At 44.0% G+C, this 20,067-nt stretch overlaps 1 protein-coding gene across 1 annotated transcript in view; it reads right to left on the reverse strand.

Annotated features, from left to right (window-relative positions):
- Nucleotides 1–567: 567 nt before the first annotated feature.
- Nucleotides 568–20,067, reverse strand: part of LOC147893732 (uncharacterized) — a 35,004-nt gene continuing 15,504 nt past the window's right edge. Inside the window, exons 4-5 of the mRNA XM_087385661.1 lie at nt 1,310–1,446; nt 568–1,205 (exon numbers count right to left, since the gene is read on the reverse strand). Of these exons, the coding sequence (XP_087241787.1) occupies nt 1,025–1,205; nt 1,310–1,446 (318 nt within the window). The 3' untranslated portion in view covers nt 568–1,024. The remainder of the gene's footprint in view (nt 1,206–1,309; nt 1,447–20,067) is intronic.

Below are 20,067 nucleotides of genomic sequence, written 5' to 3' on the forward strand. Positions count from 1 at the left end.
GTACTACAAAAATAGCTCCTTGATTGCACACTCACTCTAGGGCTCCTCTAACGTTGTCATATACATCCTACAACACACCACAATTGCTAGACAAGCATTAAAAGAGAAAACCTGAACCAGCATGATTTTTATTAAAGTCTAGCAGTTCATCATTATCATGATAATCATAGCCTCGTGATAAAGAAAAGAAACAACAGAAGTAGTAACATACATAAAGAGGACACACAAACACACACCACTGCATCTGTTTAAATCATAATATTTAATAGCCACTACCAATTACATCAAGCTTTCTATTACATGCTTACTCCACAACCTTCCCTTAGTAAGAGAAGACACACACACCAATGCAGCAGCTAACCATGATGTTTAATAAAACTACATAGAGCTTTCCATTACATCCTCTCTCCCTTACAGTGGAAAAAGCGCGACGGCAATTACAACTCTAGAAATTACGAGGTATCATTTTAAGAACACTCTTGTAGAGGACCAAGTTTCATTCAATCAACTAGATTGCTGTACGGAATGCAGAATTGAAAACCAAACTATCCCAAACCAATACAATAGTGAGCAAAAAGAAAAGCTTAGTTGAATATAATGATGAAGCTTGATGGAAAATGTCGTCTTAGCCATATGCTCTTACAATACTAGGATAAAGTTAAGGCACCCTGGTAATGATATCAGTACGCATTGCGACAAATTGCTCTACAAATGCAATAGAGTCATGAATCCTAACGTATTACTTTTTCAGACAGCACTTGACAGTACCCCTGCTTGAAGCATGACAAGAAGTGAACATCAGAAGTACCAACTCTTTATGAGTACATCCCAACAGACAACCTCCTTTTCTTTGCCCAAAAAATCTCCTGCAGCACCTCCCCAACTTTGTATCTTTGGTGATGCTGGCCACATCAGCATTCTGAGATATTCTAGTCCCCATCCAAAGTGGGATAAACACTTTTTAAGGGAATACGACCAAATCGGAAACTGAATCGACAATCAAAATAAGAATGCCGGAAAAAACCTACTCCCTCTTATCCTCCTCAGGATCGTCATCTAGGCTAAAAACATCAGTGTTGACAGCCTTTCTTTCCTTTTTCTCCGGCTTCAATGTACCCTTTTCTGGTTCTGCAATCACGTTTGACTTCAAAGGAACAGCATCCTCATCATCAAAGTTCTCTCCACTCTCATCAGAATAAGCATACCTGTTTTCAAACATAAATCATTTGCATACACTACACAGTTTGCAATTGCAAAAGAAAGTAAACACATCTATAACTGTTATGTGCTGTTACTACACAAGATTCACCTGGTAGAGTTCTGAGACGGGGCCCAAAGGGCACATATCACGCACAGCAATGCAAAGGTAAGGATATTCCAAAATGCGGTGATAATCCAAGCACTCTGCCATCGTTCACTGAAGGGATCTGTGGCCTTGAAATACAGCTGCAAAAGGTTACCCATAAAATTCAAAACTCCAGCGGTAGTTTCTTATACATCCATATAACACGTACATAACAATGAGGTTCCCAATTGCATAAATCAATGCAACTCCTAAGTGAAAAGGCATATAAACTTGCAAGAAGCTGTTAGATATCAATGCTCCACTCTCGTGTAACTACGCGGGAACCAGCTAACTCTACTTGTAAGCCCCCCATATGAGGAGAAGGCATTTGAGTAGCTCGGTTATTCGGTAGATCCTGGTTTGGACACCAGATGGGGGCCATGTGTGGCCTGATGGCTGGACGGAGTTGGCACACTGCCAACTAGGCTACATGCAAGTGCGGGAAGGCATCCCATGACTGACAGCATTAAGGGTAGACGAAGCATTTCCCGAGGCAGCCCACTCTCGGGTTGCAGGGCCCGTTTGGAGCCCCAGATGATCCCGGATGGCTCTAGGCCGAACGGTGTCCGTAGGTCAGTTGCTCTATTTTGCGCACCGGTTCTGTCGTGTGATCGGTGGCCTATTTCGGGACCGACCCCCAATCGACCGTTTTGGGCGGATTGGGTCGGTCACCCAATTGAGCCTAACCGACTACGATTGGTGGCTATATAAGAGCAAGCCCGTGAAGCCCATTTCATCATTGGCTACAGCAACCCTGATTCCTTGGCATCCAGCCTCCGTCCTCTACTGTTTCCAGCACGCCATCGAAGCTTCTCTCACAGGAGCGCACGGTTGGGAGGCAGTGCCATCTATTGTATCAATTCTACAGTAATCAAATTTTTTATTCTCCATACTATCTGTTTTTCTCTCTTGCGTACCAGATTCTGTTATCTGTTGAGCGCAGACGTTGTATTGTTTTCTTACATGGTATCAGAGCCTAGACTCTAGCAAGAAGATTTAGTAGTGTGTTTCTGTTTGCGAGCAGATTGTGAGAGATGGCCCAACTCGCAAGACTGCGAATCCCACCGTTCGACGAAAGCGGAAAGTTGAACGGCTCTAACTATCCACTCTGGAAGTTCAAGATGAAGACCATCCTAAGCACATACGAGCTTTGGGATACTGCTACTGGGGTGGACGTGAAGCCAATTGCAAGACCGGATCCAGCCAATGCAAGACAACACATAGTACCAACTGCGGATGAGATTCTCGCGTGGACAAGAAGAAATGTAGATGCGCCGTGTTCTATTGTCTGCAGTGTAAGTCATTCCGTCATGGCGTTAATTCAACATGTCACCACAGCGGAGGAGGCATGGACGGTCTTGAAAAATCAATACGAGATCACGAATCAGACGCGGACTCAAAATCTGGAGACTCAACTCGCGAACGAGAAACTATCTGAGTCTGAAGCGACAGAGAAGTTTATCACCAGGGTGAAGAATCTGCACGATCAGATGACTGCAATTGGCATTACCATCACCAGCGAGAATCTAGCACGAAGGTGCATACGGATTCTCCCACCAAAGTACGATGGTCTTGTTACGGTGCTGAATACGCAGAACAGAAATCCGCCCCTCAACTTTGAGGATTTCAACGCAATGCTTCTGAAGGAGGAGATGCGTCAAAAGACGAGGACTGGAGAAGATTCGGCTTTCTCAGCTGGATCAAAGAAAGGTAAGGGTAAGGACTTTGGTAACCCATCTTCTTCTGATGATAAAAAGAGAAAGAAGAAGATCAAGTGCTTCTATTGCAACAAGTCAGAGCACAAGCAGAATGAGTGCCGAAAGAAGATTGCAGATGCGAAGAATGGAGTAAAGAAAGAGTCCAGCAACATCACGCAGGCGATACCGGTAGAGCTGTTCGTAGCAATTGAGGAGATTTGCACAAAGGCAGTTCATGTACTTGCGGATGAACCTTGGATTATTGACAGTGATGCATCGCGCCACATGACCAATCGGAAGGATTGGTATATCTCTCTATAGCCGGTAGGAAATGACATCCTGGTAGCAGTCGGCAATGATGCAAAATGTCCAGCAAAAGGAAAAGGTACGATTGCTTTCAAGTCAAATGGAGTTGTAAAACAGTTGTCCGATGTTCTTTATGTGCCAAATATCAAGAGAAACTTGTTGTCCGTTTCTGCGATCACGGATCAAGACCTCAAAGTTCAATTCGATAAGAATGGTGCTCAGCTTTCAGTGCTCAAGCCAATGTGAAGAACACTAAGTTGTGGCATGAGAGGTTTGGTTATCTAAAAGTTAGTTCTTTAAAGCAAATGCATAAAAGTGGAATGATTGCAGACCTACCAAAAATTACAGATCTGCCGATGTATGTACAGCTTGCATGATGGGTAAGCAGCATCAACAGCCCTTTCCTAAAGAGGCCAGCAGGGTAAAGGCTCCTCTAGAGCTCGTTCACACGGACCTCTGCGAAAAGATGGAGACGGAAGCTTTAGGTGGTTCCTACTACTTAATGACGCTGATCGACGACTACAGTAGAAGGATATGGATATACTTCCTGAAGACTAAAGATGAGGCTTTTAGTAAGTTCAAGGAATGGCATGTAATGGTCGAGAAAGAAACAGGAAGGAATGTGAAGAAATTGAGATCAGACAGAGGTGGAGAGTTCACATCAACTGAATTCGAAAGTTATTGCAAAAGTCATGGGATTAAGAGGCAGAAACCCCCACTACATACATCACAGCAAAATAGAGTAGCAGAGCGCAAGATGCGCGTCATCTGCGAAATGGGCAAGAGTATGATGAAAGGGAAAGATTTGCCAAAGACTTCCTGGGCTGAAGCATGTAACACTGCAGTTTACATTCTAAATCGTAGCTACACGAAGACTGTGAACAGGATGACTCCACTGCAGGCCTTTTCTGATAAGAAACCTTCATCTGCACATTTCAGAGTTTTTGGATGTGACTGTTTTGTGGATGTCCCTGATGCTAACAGAACCAAATGGGAACCGAGGAGCCGGAAGTGTATTTTCTTGGGCTACAGTGAAGAGGCGAAGGGTTACCGTCTCTATAACCCTGTTACCAAGAAGGTAATAGTCAGTCGCGATGTAGTCTTCTCAGAACAGCTGCATCAATTGGAGGAGGATGCTTCCTTCCCAGACAACCAGGACCAAGATATCCATCCAGTACAACTACCAACAGCAGACCGACTCTCCCAATGGTACTTAGGAGGATTCAAGATAAAGAAGACGAAGAAGAGCCTGCAGAACCACAACGGCAACGACCATTCCCGAAGTGGGTAAAGCAGCTTTTGGACGACAGAGAACCTCCAGCCATTGAGGAGGAACCATCCGAACACCGCTGGTCCAAGAGATTACAGGAGCAAAGGAGGGTACAGGAACACTTGATCAACTATGCTTTGATGACAGAGGTGATCCGTGCTGACGAACCCAAGTGTCTTGAAGAGACACAGGGTGATGATAGGTGGATGGAGGCTATGCAGTCGGAGTATGGCTCCATAATGAAGAACAACACTTGAGACCTTGTGGATCGATCACCAAAACGCAAGGTAATCGGCACCAAGTGAGTGTACAAGACCAAGTACAAGTCCGACGGCACGTTGGATAAGTACAAGGCTCGGCTCGTGACAAAAGGATTCACACAGGTACATGGTTTTGATTATCAAGATACTTTTGCTCCCACAGCTCGACTAACCACAATTCGCAGTGTTTTGGCTTTAGCAACCCAGGGAAGTTGGCCCATGTTTCAGATGGATATAAAATCCCTCTTTCTGAATGGAGATCTCAAGGAGGAGGTATAAGTGAAACAACCAACAAGTTTTGTGATCCCCGGTTCAGAAGGTAAAGTCTGTAAACTGAAGAAGGCACTTTACGGGCTGAAACAGGTCCCACGAGCGTGGTACTAGCGGATTGATGCCTACTTTCTGCAAAACGGATTCAGGAGGAGCCCATCTGATGCAAATTTGTATATCTTCAGAGAAGGAGGCAGGTGTATGATCGTGGTCCTTTATGTGGACGACCTTGTCATAACAGGGAACCATGAAGAGAAGATCTCGCAGATAAAGAATTTCCTAGGAAGAGAGTTTGAAATGACAGACCTCGGACTGATGCATTACTGTTTTGGAATTTTAGTTTGGCAAGAGCCAAAACAGATCTTCATCTCACAGCTGAAGTATGCTGGAGAGATATTGAAGGCATTTGGCATGGCTGAGTACAAGACAGTTGGTACCCCTATGGAGATTGACGTGAAGCTCTCAAACGAGGATTCATCACCACTGGTGGACGAAGCGAAGTACAGAAGGCTTGTGGGCAGCTTGATTTACTTGTGCAACACGAGGCCAACATCAGCTTTGCGACTGGTGTACTAAGCATGTTTTTCAATAAGCCCCAAGAGAACCATTGGAGGACAGGGATGCGGGTGCTGAAATACATTAAAGGCACACTTGATTATGGCATCATCTATACCAAGGGCAACATCTTGACCGGATTCTGTGACTCGGATTGAGCAGGAGACGTGGACAGCAGGAGATCAATGACAGGTTACTCTTTCTCACTTGGATCTGGAGCTGTGTCATGGGTCAACAAGAAGCAACCCACAGTTGCTCTTTCTTCTACCGAGGCTAAGTACAAATCAGCATGCTTTGCTTCTTGTGAGACAATGTGGTTGAGGAGGATTTTAGGGAACATGGGTGCAATGCAGAACAAGCCTACGCAGTTATCATGTGACAATCAGAGTTGCATGGCAATTGCAAAGAACCCTGTGTTCCACGCTCGCACAAAACACATTGAGATTCAATATCACTTTATACGCGAGCTCATCATGGATGGAGAGGTCGACTTGGTGTACTGTCCAACTACAGAGAATGCTGCGGACATCTTCACGAAGGCTCTTGGAAGAGACTTACTGGAGAGGCATCTTCATCGACTTAGCATTGGGCCGAAAAAGTAAGTTCACTTGCGGGTGGACATTGAGGGGGGGTATTAGATATCAATGCTCTACTCTCGTGTAACTACGCAAGAACCAGCTAACTCTACTTGTAAGCCCTTCATATGAGGAGAAGGCATTTGAGTAGCTCGATTATCCAGTAGGTCCTGGCTTAGATACCAGATGGGGGCCATGTGTGGCCTGATGGCTGGACGGAGTTGGCACACTGCCAACTAGGCTACATGCAAGTCCGGGAAGGCATCCCATGACTGACGTATTGAGGGTAGACGGAGCATTTCCCGGGGCAGCCCACTCTCGGGTTGCGGGGCCCGTTTGGAGTCCCAGATGATCCCGGATGGCTCTCGGCCGAACGGCGTCCGTAGGTTAGTTGCTCTATTTTGCGCACCGATTCTATCGTGTGGTCGGTAGCCTATTTCGGGACCGATCCCCAGTCGACCGTTTTGGGCGGACTGGGTCGGTCACCCAATTGAGCCTAGCTGACTACGACAAGTGGCTATATAAGAGCAAGCCCGTGAAACCCATTTCATCACTGGCTACAGCAACCCTGATTCCTTAGCATCCAGCCTCCGTCCTCTACTGTTTCCAGCACGCCATCGAAGCTTCTCTCACAAGAGCGCACGGCTGGGAGGCAGCGCCATCTATTGTATCAGTTCTACAGTAATCAAATTTTTGATTCTCCATACTATCTATTTTTCTCTTGCGTACGAGATCCTGTTATCTGTTGAGCACAGACGTTGTATTGTTTTCTTACAGAAGCTTGGTTGTGTGACTTTGATTGCCAATCTTCGTTAGATACTGCAGACTTTACAGCTATCAATCTGGTCAAGACTTGTTCAGCAGTTACCAAGGATTAACCCGTAGTAAAACCAATGCCTGAGTTCATAAGGTCAAATCTAAAGCAATTGGGGAAACACAGAAACAATAATCTTTTCAAAAGCTGTGCTTGTGAACTGGAAGCAGCAGGTGGTTTACAGCAAAAACAATGCCTGGAATACGAGGATCGGCTGCTGGCAATACTACCTCAAAACTCTGACAATAAAAGCACAAGAAGAGCACCTTGCCATCTAGGAGGGAAAGCAAGCTACTGCTACAGATAGAAGAATTATCAGAATAGCAGCTAGCCACAACTTGGAAAACTTCACAATGTCAAATTTGCATGTCTGCTAACAAATATATCGAAATGAATCCATTATACTGTCAACTGCATGCTCTAATAACAAGACAAACAATGCAGTTTTTACCTCAATGACAGTCACCCACAAGGTCAAAAGCCCAAACTTCATCACAGGACCTCCATCCCCACAAACCTCCTCAGCACCAAATGGTCCATGTGGACTATAGTATAAAGAGAGGCTCTCGCACATACATATGCATACCCATGACCATCCATTTATACAAGAGTTTTGGTACTAAGTTTCTGTTAGCACTCCAGCAGACATTTACAGCAGAGAAATTATGCAAAAGAACTCAGTCAATACTTCGACAAAGAATTAGAAAACCTTGCTCAGAGTGAGGTACAAACATCCAGCAAATGCCGTGGACACACTAGAGCAATCATCTCTTCCTGCATTGCCTTGTAGACAGGGTTCGGCGGGACGGAAGAGAGAGACAAAGGGACCCTTGCCTTTTTCTAACACCACCTCTCAATGACCAATTGTGGGCCCATGTCCATCCACATCTCTACTAATAAGGTGCCCCATCTGCTCTTCGAGAAGAGACTCTATGAAATTGTCAGAGCCGTTCTCTGCAATCAGGCAGCAAACAAGCTTGATATGCTCATCCTCAATCTTCTCCCTAATGGAATGGTACTGAATCTCGATGTGCATTGCCCAAGCATAAAACATCGAGTTCTTGGCAACTGCAGTGTGGCTTGGGGTTTTTTTTAATACAGAAAAAAGACCTTTCTATTAAAGCTTGAAAACAATACCATACAAGTCAGCTGTCCCGCAGGCGCCGAACGGAAAAACCCCTCAAGCCTGGCGCAGGATATCCAATCCTACAAATTAACGTTTTTATAAAACAAGCCAAAGAACAAAGGAAGGAAGGGAGTTTGTAAGTGACTTTAAACAAAATTATCAGAAAATAAGAAAGACTAAAATAACATAACTTGGTAAGCAAAGCTACGCTAGTGTCCTCATCAGTGCCCAAGCACAAAGCTGCCCTCTAGGTTTCAACGGCAGTCCAATAGTTCTGTCTGCGCCAATTTTGGACCTTCCTAGAAGAAGCTCACAGAGGTCAAGATCTACAACTACGTAAAAGAGTCTATTGTTGAGCTGGAGGATGAGCAAGAGGACTCATCCACAATAACATAACTTGGTAAGCAAAGCTACCCTAATGTCCTCATCAGTGCCCAAGCACAAAGCTGCCCTCTAGGTTTCAACGGCAGTCCAATAGTTCTGTCTGCACCAATTTTGGACCTTCCTAGAAGAAGCTCACAGAGGTCAAGATCTACAACTACGTAAAAGAGTCTATTGTTGAGCTGGAGGATGAGCAAGAGGACTCATCCACAATAGCTACTTAAGCCTACAAGAAGGTGCATGGCACTAACGAAGAGTCTTCATCACAAGGTACAGCAAATGGAGTGGGTTTTGGTGCCTTACCACTGCTGTAGATGTTGTTGGAATTATAGCCATAATTCATGGTAGTGACCAATGTATGACCAATAAATGGGTTAGGGGCACTTTTCCCTCATTAGAGGTTTTACCTCATAACCACAGTTAGTAGTTAGGATAAGGTTTTGTCACTAAGACAAAACCTTAGGCTTGTACTTTGTTCTTATCTCTTCTATTCAGACGTTTGGTTGCTCTCTTGCTCTCTTGTTTTCTCACATTTGGTATCAGAGCCTTCCTCTGCTCTCGGACTTGCCTCTAAACTGCTCATCCCTTGCCACAACCCGGAATCCGTACCAACAGCTCTTTCCTAAAGAGAGAGTTGACTCATACTCATATGGATGAGGGTGACTCTATGTCTAAGCACCTCACTAAACTTCAGGATTTGAGAGAGCAATTGTTGAATATAGTGGAAGAAGAGTATGCTTTTTTTACTTGCAGTCTTGATTTTCAGGTGGCTGCTCTAGATATTACAGCCACATCTATGGATGACTCTTATGCTTTTCTAACTTGCAGTTATGATCCTTCTAAGGATTAATGTGCTTTCAATGTCAGTGAGACATTGAATAATTGGTACAGTGGTGCCACGGAACATATCACTTCCAAGAAGTGTTTGTTTGATTCTCTGCATCCATCACCTGCTCAAAAAAGGGTGTCTTGTGCAAATGATTCTTCTTATTCAGTTTGTGGTATTGGTGAGATTGTACTTACAGCCACAGAGGGCACAAACTTCAGGACTCATGATGTGTTTTATGTACCTGGAATCAAGAAGAATTTGCTTTCAGTGCCCTATCTCAATAAAAGAGGATTTCAGGTTGTCTTTGAAGATGACAAGTGTGCAGTCCGAGATAGGGAAGATGATTATGCCTTGAAACTATCTGGCACACTGTTTCGTGGTCTTTTTCAGCTTGATGTTTTTGAAAAAAGATCAGATGATGCACTTGCAGTTTCTTCTCCCACTGCTGCTATGCAGAATGAAACAAGCCTCACAGTTCAGATTCTACACACAGATAGAGGGGGGGAGTATATGTCTCATGAATTTAAGGCTTATTTGAAAGAGAAAGGCATCACACATCAACTTATAGTGAGGCTTACCTCCCAACAAAATGGCAAAGCTAAGAAAAAGAATAGAACTCTTATGGAGATTGATAGATGCATGCTCACAAGCAAAAAGTTGCCTCATAGGTTTTGGCTTGAGAGTCTCATGTGTGCAAACTATGTTTTGAATCAGACGCCCACTAAGGCTTTGAAAACAAAGACTCCTTATGAAGTTTGGCATGGGAGAAAGCCTTCGGTGGAACATCTTTGTGTCTTTGGATGTGTTGCATATACCCATGTGCTTATTGAGTTTCAACATAGGCTGTCAGACAAGGCACTTAAATGCATCTTTGTTGGGTATAGTGCAGAGAGCAAAGGTTACCGTCTCTATAATCCTACTTCACGCAAGATTTTTGTCAACAGAGATGTAATCTTTTCAGAAAATTCATCACATACACAAGCTGAATTTAATGTGCCAGCATCTTCTACATCAGCTGATGTTTTTGAGGGATTCATAACCATTGGGTTCTGCTTCTGACATCCCTACTGAAAATCAGAAGTTACAGCAAGCTCCTCATGTTCCACATGCCCCGCTTCAGCCACTGGCTGATTTAGTTCCTCCATAGGCAGTGGAAATACCCACATCCAAATCTGTTCCCAATTGGCTGCTCCAAACTCTCAGGGAGAGTAAGCTTGATGCTCCTTTGCCTCGCACAACCCGTAGTGCAGCAAGGCACAAAGGGGGGACTCTTTCTGTTGAATCAGCTTATGCAGGTACACTCTTCTTGATGAGGAAGAGCCTAATCCTTTTAAAGAAGCTAAGGACAACATGCGCTGGATGAATGCCATATGAGTTGCAATCCATTGAGAAAAATCAGACCTCGAATCTCGTGGATTTGCAACCAGGAAAAAATGCCATAGGCACTCTCAGAGAGAGTAAGCTTGATGCTCCTTTGCCTGGCAAGAACCCGTAGTGCAGCAAGGCACGAAGGGGGGGCTCTTTTTGTTGAATCAGCTTATGCAGGTACTCTTCTTGATGAGGAAGAGCCTGATCCTTTTAAAGAAACTAAGAACAACATGCGCTGGATGAATGCCATATGAGTTGCAATCCATTGAGAAAAATCAGACCTCGAATCTTGTGGATTTGCAACCAGGAAAAAATGCCATAGGTACCACATGGGTTTTCAAAGTAAAAAGAAAATCAGATGGGTCCATTGACACGTACAAAGGCAGGTTGCAAAAGGCTATGCTCAGAAGAAGGGCATTGATTATGAGGAGACATTAGCTCCTACTTCCAGGATGACCACTATTAGTTCAGTTATTGCTATGGCTGCACATTTTGATTGGAATGTTCATTAGTTGCACATAAAGTTTGCAAGCTAAATAAAGCTTTGTATGGGCTGAAACAAGCCCCACGTGCATGGTACTCCAAGATTGATGCCTTTCTTACCAACAAGGGGCTTCATAACAGTCCAACTGAAAGTGCCCTCTACATCAAGAAGGACGGGGGGGATATTTTGGTCATCATTCTTTATGTAGATGATATGCTGCTCAATGCTCACAAGGTCACATGAAAAATTTTCAAAGCTGAATGAAAGCTACATTTGACATGTCAGATCTGGGCATGTTATATTTTTTTTGGGAATCCAGTTTATACAAGAGAGATGTGGCATTATTATGTCTCAATCCAAATATGTATAAAAGCTCTTGGATCGGTTCAACATGCAAGATTGCAAGCCCACAACCACTCCCATGGAGCCAGGGCTGAAGCTTACTATGTATTATGCAGGTGAACCAGTAGATGCCACACTCTACAGCCAGGCTGTTGGATGCCTCATTTATTTGTTCAATGCACGGCCCGATATTCAGTTTGCAACATCACAGGTGAGCAAGTACATGCACAGCCCAAAGATAGCACATTGGCAAGCTGTAAAACGCATCATTCGTTACTTGCAAGCCCCAAAGTTTTTTGGCTTGATGTTTCCCAAGGAGATGACTTGCAGATGCATGCTTATAGTGACTCGGATTGGGCTAGAGATTATGATACTAGGCAGTCCACAAGTGGTAATTGTTTCTTTTTGGGACATGCTTGCATTTCTTGGCTCTGTAAGAAACAATCTACTGTGGCTACTTCCTCATGTGAAGCTGAGTACAGCAGCAACAATTGAGTGTGTGTGGCTACGCTGCTTATTTGCTATCTTCATCTTTCATTGGAAGGTCCTTCTGCAATTCTCACTGATAGTCAAAGTGCTATAGCAGTTGCAAAGAATCCTGTGTTTCATGCTCGCACGAAGCACATTGAGGTTCATTATCATTATGTCAGAGAAAAGTTGCATGCAAGGGAGATCAGTATGATCTATGTCTCCACACATGACAATGTTGCAGACATCTTCACCAAAGCACTTCCACCTGAGAAGTTTGAGGCATTGCGCAGTGCCCTGAACTTATCTCCTTTTGGCGATTGATCCTTACCTATAATTCAGCAGTGACCAATGTAATGTAATAAGTAGGTAAGGGGCACTTTTCCCTCATTTAGAGGTTTTTCCCCCTAACCACAGTTAGTTCACTAACTATGGTTAGTGAAGGATAAGGTTTTGTCACTTAGACAAAACCCATCCCACTTCTTGTAATAGTCACTTCTTCTATTGCAAACACTACGTTCAGCTCTCTTGCTTCCTGCTCTCTCTCTCTCTTGATTTCTAACATTTGGTATCAAAGTAGCAAGACCCTGCTCCCTGCTCCTTGCCCGCAAGCTCTCCCTGCTCAAAGCTCCATGCCCGTCCGTACCTGCTTGCAGCTTCCATCCGTACAATCTATATGGACTGATTCCGTACAGCAGCTCATGCTTCAGCTTTCGAGGTGTCGTACAACACCGTTAGGCCCGTACAGCCGTACAAGCACACGAGCTCTCGATGTCCGTACAGCTGCGTCTGCTTCCGTACATTCCGCACGGTATATGTACAAACGACTAGCCCGCCAGCATTCCGTACATCTGCGCCAGCCCGTACATTAGATGTACCTTCACCGCACGTCCATACTTCACTGTACAACTGCGCGACGTACAGATTTCGTACAACTGCGCCGCACGTGTGGCAACTGCAAGTCGTCCGTACCTCTATCAGCGCGTACAGATTTCGTATCTTCCGTACAACTGTCGTCCGTACTCCGTACAGTTGGTCATCCATACAACAGCGCCAACAGCCGTACATTTCGTCCATACAAGTCGTTGTACACAGTCCGTACATTGTACGGATTTCGTACTGACAGTTCCGTACAATCTGAGGAGCCCGTACTTTCTGCAGATTTTTTCTTTGCAGGTGGACTCTGGAAGGTGTTTTCTAATACGCATTTGCGCAGAGAGCCATTGTTTAGCTAAGATCTTGCAAGAATTTGGGGCATTCTGTATTTGTGGACAGACTTTGCATTTGTTGTAGAGAATTGCAAAAATTTGGGGCTTTTGCAATCACACTGCAATTTTGCAGTGAAATTTGGGGCTTTTGCAGGCAGAGTGCAATTTGTGCAACATTTGGGGCTTTTAGACCATTTGCCCTCTTTTGTATGCAATTTCCCACAAGAAATTTGGGCTTTTGCATTTGGGTTGCAATTTTGCAGGTAAAAGAGCATTTTGGAAGTTTGCAGACAGTTTTGGACTCAGTACGAGTCAAATTGCACACTTTTGCCACCTTTTGCAGATTCTATTTGCAGATTTTTGGGCATTGAGTAGAGCATTGTCGTGCATTTTGAGCCTTTGACAAGCTGTGATAGTATTTGTCACTGTGGGCATATTCTTCTTTGCAGAATTTACTTGTGCAACTTACATCCCAGGAAGGGATTCTACTTGTTCAGTTTGCTGTATTTCTGAGTTTATCTGGCAAAAATGGCACATAACAACTCAAATGAGGTGTTCAGGGTTCTCACACAGCAGGGTAAGTTGGATGGCACCAACTACTCCTTGTGGAGTTTCATGGTTCGCAATATCTTAGTTGGCAGAAATCTTTGGGATTATGTCAATGGAGATGAAGAAAGACCAGATACAACGCCTATACCTGTCACTCCACTTGGAGGCAGGGATAGAGGTACAAATACAGCACAGGTAATTGGAGCAGCCACTCCAGGAGCTCCCACAGCAGAGCAAAAAAGATGGGACTCTAGAGATGCACAAGCTCTTTCAGTAATTTCTCTTTCTGTCAAGAGGTTCATTATACCTCATATTCGGTCATGCAAGACATCTATGGCAGCTTGGGTAATACTGGAGAGTATGTTTGCAGCAAGAAACGATGCCAGAGTTTCCTTTCTGAAGTGAGAACTTTCCCATACACATATGGAGGAGGGAGATTCCATGAATTCTCACCTCACGAAGGATCTCAGGGAACAATTGCTGAACATTGATGAAGTCATTCCGGATTTGGAGATGATCTCCACCACTCTGAACTCTCTTCCTGAGTCCTGTCTTGGTTTCCACACCTCGCTGAATTTGTCATTGAGGGGGGGCAGCAATCCTTTCTCCTTTCATGAGTTGGTAGGACTTCTGTTGCAGGAGGAACAAACACGCAAAAACATGGCAACCCGGGCTGGCGAGCATGCTATGCTCTCTAAGTTCAAGCCCAAGGGTAAAGGGCAGCATAAGCCACATGCCCATCAGCCCACACATCAGCATAAAGCTGATTCTGGACAGCCTTCTTATAAGGCACAGGGTGATACAAACAAGCACAAAAAGAAGGGCATCTGTCATTACAGCAGAAAGCCAGGTCATTATATTGGAGAGTGCAAGAAGCGCATAGGCAAAGAAAAGAAAAGGGATTCCGATATGGCTGTATCAGATGCATCAGGTCCACATTGCCATGATGGAGGATATGTTGCAGCCAACTTGGTTGAAGAGCACTATGCCTTTTTGACTTGCACTTCAGATTTTTCAGTGGGTAGTTCAGATACTACAGCCACTAATGATGATGACCCATATGCTTTTTTGACTTGCAGTTACGATCCTTCAAAGGATGAATGCTCTTTCGTGTTGATGAGACACTACATACTTGGTATTTTGATAGTGGTGCTTCAAAGCACATCACTTCCAAGAAAAATCTGTTTGTAACTTTGCATTCTTCACCCACCGAGAAGAAAGTCACATGTGCAAATAATTCTTCTCATTCAGCATGTGGAGTTGGAGATATTATTCTCACATCCACTGATGGCAAAGATTTCAAAATTTCAGATGTACTCTATGTGCCAGGTATAAAGAAAAATTTACTTTCAGTGTCCTCACTCAATCAAGGAGGATTTCAGGTTGTTTTTGATGATGACAAGTGTGCAATCAGAGACAAAGAAAATGAATATGCTTTGAGATTGTCTGGCACTTTGTATCGGGGTCTTTTTCAGCTTGATTTATATGAAAAAAGATCCCAACTTGCATTATCAGTTAGCACTCCCACTGCTGCAATGCACAATGCGGAGTTGTGGCATGCCAGGTATGGGCACATGAGCTATGGCAACTTAATGACACTTCAGAGGCATAATATGGTTGATGCATTACCTCCTTTGGAGTCCCCTCCTCCTCATACATGTGAAGGTTGCATTCTTGGCAAAATGCATAGGCTTCCCTTCAAGAAGGATGGTGCAGTGAAAGCTACAAGAAAATTGCAGCTTATTCACAGTGATGTCTGTGGTCCCATGAGGACAACTACTTTTGGGGGTTATCTCTATTTTGTTACATTCATAGATGACTTTGCCAACTACACTTGGGTTTATGGTCTCAAGGCAAAATCAGAAGTGTTTATGCATTTCGAACACTTTGTGGCTATGGTTGAAAATGAGACAAGACTCAAGGTGCAGACACTTCGCACAGATCGAGGGGGGAAGTACATGTCTCATGAATTTGAGACATTTCTGAAAGAAAAAGGTATTGTGCATCAGCTTACAGTGAGACTTACACCTCAACAGAATGGCAAAGCTGAGCAGAAGCATCGCACCACCATGGAAATGGATAGATGCATGCTCACAAGTAAGAAGTTGCCTCACAGGTTTTGGCTGAAAGGCCTCATGTGTGCAAACTATATTTTAAATCGGGCTCCTACAAAGGCTTTGAAGACAATCACTCCCTATGAGGCATGGCATGGGAGAAAGCCTTCAGTGGACCACTTCAGAGTTTTTGGTTGTGTTGCATATGCCCACGTGCCTGTGGAGTTCAGACACAAGTTGTCAGATAAGGCACTAAAATGCATTTTTGTGGGATATAGTTCACAAAGCAAAGGCTATCGTCTCTACAATCCTGCTACACGCAAGATTTTTGTCAGTAGAGATATATTCTCTGAAAATTCTGCACATACAAATGCTGAATTTCAGATTCCGGCCTCTTCAAATGATGTGTTTGAGGGGATGCTTCTTATAGCATTTGGTTCCCCCGCTAAAAATCAGAATTTACACCAACACAAATACAAGGAAACAACTCTCATTATTTTTTGATCATTTTTTATTTGTTTATTTCAAATTTAGATGGCCGAGGTGCTGGACTAAACCTCAGCCAAGAAGATGGATACAACAAAGATAAGGCTGCCTAGATGTCCTTTCCCTCTGTTGATATAGATGATCCAATGCCCCACCTATAACCCCAATATGAGAAGAGAATCCTGCATAGGATGAGAGGATGCCACATAGGCAGATATGGGAGAAAAGAAGCATCCACAGAGGCTGCTGCATGGGCAGCAGCAACCAGATCCTTCTTGGATTAAATTTAGGGAAGCCATGGGCCACCCTTGTCAGCATTATTAGCTGACTGTCAGCTCACATTTAGGGCTGGCTGTGAGGCTGGCAACAAGCCAGCCATGGGCCCATACATAAGGCCAAAGGGCTCAGCAAAGGCCAGCACAAGCAACAGCAAAAAGGCCTGGCCCAGGTCGGCTGCAGCAGCAGGTCGGCAGCTGGACAGGACCCACAGAGGCTAGTCAGCATAAGGTCAGCAGCAAGCAGGTTGACAATAGGGATCAGGCTGGAAATAGGGAGGCTGATAGGCCACAGCTGGTTGATCCAGAAGGGCCTTGTACCCCTTGGGGGCATCCACTGTAGTTCACTTGTGCAGCAGCCCTCGTCCATTTTGGGTACCACCGGGTGTAAACCTACAGCACGAGAGCACAAACATGTTGGAGCAACAGCATGAAGAGCTTGCACATACAGAAGGTCATCGGAGCTTACTGAGGAGCAAGCAACCTAAGGCGTGCCAAGGCCAGAGTTAGGAGCAGAGCTTGTACTCACCACAGAGCATCCAGGGCAGCACACTGCTGCATGGTGACGCATCTCTCTATTTACTCCAGATTTTGTGCTGAGTTGTGCACACATTCTCTGAAATTGGATCACAATGTTCCCTTTGGTCTTGAGATGCTCCAGTTGCTTACACCATACACAATACATTTCAAATTGTGTGATTTCTCTAACATGATATCAGAGCCATTGTTTTGAGCTAGTAGTACATGTTGAGATTCTCTAACTTCCTCTCTCTTTCTGTGTGCATTGAAGAGGCTTCAGTGTGATAAGCAAAATGAGACCAAATGGCCTCCTTTTTTAAAAAAGACCGGAAGGGGGGGGGGGGGGGTTTGCTGCTGGGTGCATCAAGCTAGAAGAGCCTCATAGCTGGTTGTGAAACAAGCTAGCAGCAAGGGTTTCATTCAAATAAAAAATTTCTATCGGGATTCACAACCTTCTGAATGAAACAACCGTAATCTTTCTATATAGCTAGTTGGCTTCTTTGTAGATAGCTCTAGGGTGTTCAACCATGTAACCATGAACACTACAGCTAGTAGATATAGGGCTTTTACTGTAGCTTAACGTGGGACGTCCTTGTGGCTTTACCCCATATACTAGTTCCAGTCGAACGTTAGGATTCCACACGGCACTTATGCAATCATCCCATAGCTATAGATGTTTTCTTGTCCCGGTTTGCACCTAACAATTGCCCAAGGAGCTCGTTGTACCACCATCTTGGAAATAACATTCTGTTCATTGCATATTTCTGAGATCACTTATCCTCACATGGATTCTCTCTTTCTCTCTCTGAGATCACTTATCCTAACATGGATTCTCTCTCTCTCTCTCTCTCTCTCTCTCTGCTGTTGGCTGGGATCTCTTCAAAAGAGCTCCTTTTTGGCAATGGTGAAAGGTAAGCGGCTTGCTCTCTGTTCTAGCTGCTGCCCTTTACTCTTGGTTTACACCTTGGTAGAGGCCTAGTTGTTCAGTTTAGTTCAGAAAATTGTGGTTGATGACCTATCTAAGATGTGCTCTTGTGGGTGTACTGCACTTTTCAACTTTTGCAGATTTTGGGTCCAACTGAGACTATGGGTGACCAAGGGGTCTTCCAAACTATTAGAAATTCTTCCAGCTTAGAATATCCAGATTCTTGCTAGAGAACATAAGCACCTTCTTCAGTCTTCAAACAGTTGGTATTAGATTTACAGTCATCACCTCTGGTACGTATATTGGACTCAAAGACCTGTAAAAGGTTAAGGATTGCATACATTATGTCAAGAGCTGTATTCCATGCCAGCAAAATAAGGATTCTGTGAAAATGCTGTGACGCCAAAAATTGATATTTTTAACTTGGCATTGATATTGTTTTTCTCTATGTTTGATAAGGGTTTGAGTATCAAGTGATAGCCTAGCGGCTCTCACTTATTTCTATTTTCTATGATATTGTATGGGATTGAGAGGATGAGTGGAATGGCTCATTGTAAATACCATAGGTATGAATTATAAATACCTTGGTATGGGGTGAGAGTTATTTGTGTATGGGATATTATAAGTTTTTAGAAAATAGGAAGAGTGAGTCATATAAAGAGGTGGGCTCATGTCCATGTGTTCCAATAATATAAGAGAGGCCACATGCCAAGTGTGTGGAAGGCATGTGGAGGAGTGTGAAGTCAAGAGGAATCCTTCTAGAACTCCTATGTGGAATAAGGAGGATGTAGACATGTGGAAAAGAGAGGGTCCCTATGGGCTCCATGTGGGGAAACTCTTGACTTTCTCAATATTTTATGCCTTTGCCTATGCTCATGCTTACTCATGCACAAGCATAAGCATATGCTTTCTCTTTTTTCCTCTTATGCATAAATCTACAGGCAGCAATTGTAAATGGGTGAAGGAGGGTAACAAAATCTCTATAAAAGGAGCCCTCCTCTCCCTTGTTCATCAGAGTCTCTTCCACCATTAGGCCTTATGTTGCTGTAGTTCTAGTCTCCCCAAGCCTCTTCCATGAGCCTTCTCTTATGTAGACTCTTGAGTCCTTCTCTCTCTAGTTTATTCTCTCTCTATGAGTAGTCTTGGAGCTTCCGCTCCCTCTTGTATGTATGAAACCTCTTCTTCTCCCTTGTGTTTGTAGTGTTAAGGTGGATTCTCACTCTATTTGTAATGACGGTCACTTCAGGTTCTCTCTCTCTTGAGTGTCTCTTCCCTTTTCTTTCTTTCAAAGCCTTAAAAGTTCTTTCTATTCGGCTGCTCACTGTGCACACATGGTCCATTTGTTTCCCGAGCCACTATGCAAACTTCTTCCCCTCTTCTAGGCGAAATCTATGAAGGGTGGATCGTTGATGAAGGTGGAGTCTTGAGGGAGCATCCTGCTCGGGCGAAATTAGCCTGGGTGGAAGTTAGTTTCATGACAGTTTGACCCCCTGTTAGTGTTTTGCTCATAACTTTCTGCTCGATAGTCCGATTGTAATGAAATTTATATCAACGCGAAGCTCTCTTCAAGGCGCATGTTCCTATATAATCAGATCTTGAATCAGATGCTGCTGCAAAAAGTTATGAGTCTCTGTGTTTGATAGTCTGTTTTCATGACAGTTTTTACCCCCTTCCAGTAAACTGTCCATATCTCTTCAACCGTCTGTCTGTTTTCAATGAAACTTATATCAGCACGAAGCCCATCTCAGGGCGCATCTCTTTGTGTACTTGAATCTTTGATATCATGTCTCTACTGAAAGTTATAGGCCTCTGTGTCTAATGACAGTTTGTAGAGTGTTTTGAGCTAAGTATAAAGGTGTCTATGAAGGAGGTGCAATGTTTCCTCGGAATCTACCCATCCGACCTAATCAGCCCCTTCAAACTCCTCGATATATATCAGTTCATGTCATGTTGAGCCGCAA

The sequence above is a fragment of the Dipteris shenzhenensis genome, chromosome 15, assembly GCF_047967505.1.
Source record: "Dipteris shenzhenensis isolate YYH24624 ecotype China chromosome 15, Dip_SZ_1.0, whole genome shotgun sequence".
Lineage (NCBI taxonomy): Eukaryota > Viridiplantae > Streptophyta > Polypodiopsida > Gleicheniales > Dipteridaceae > Dipteris > Dipteris shenzhenensis.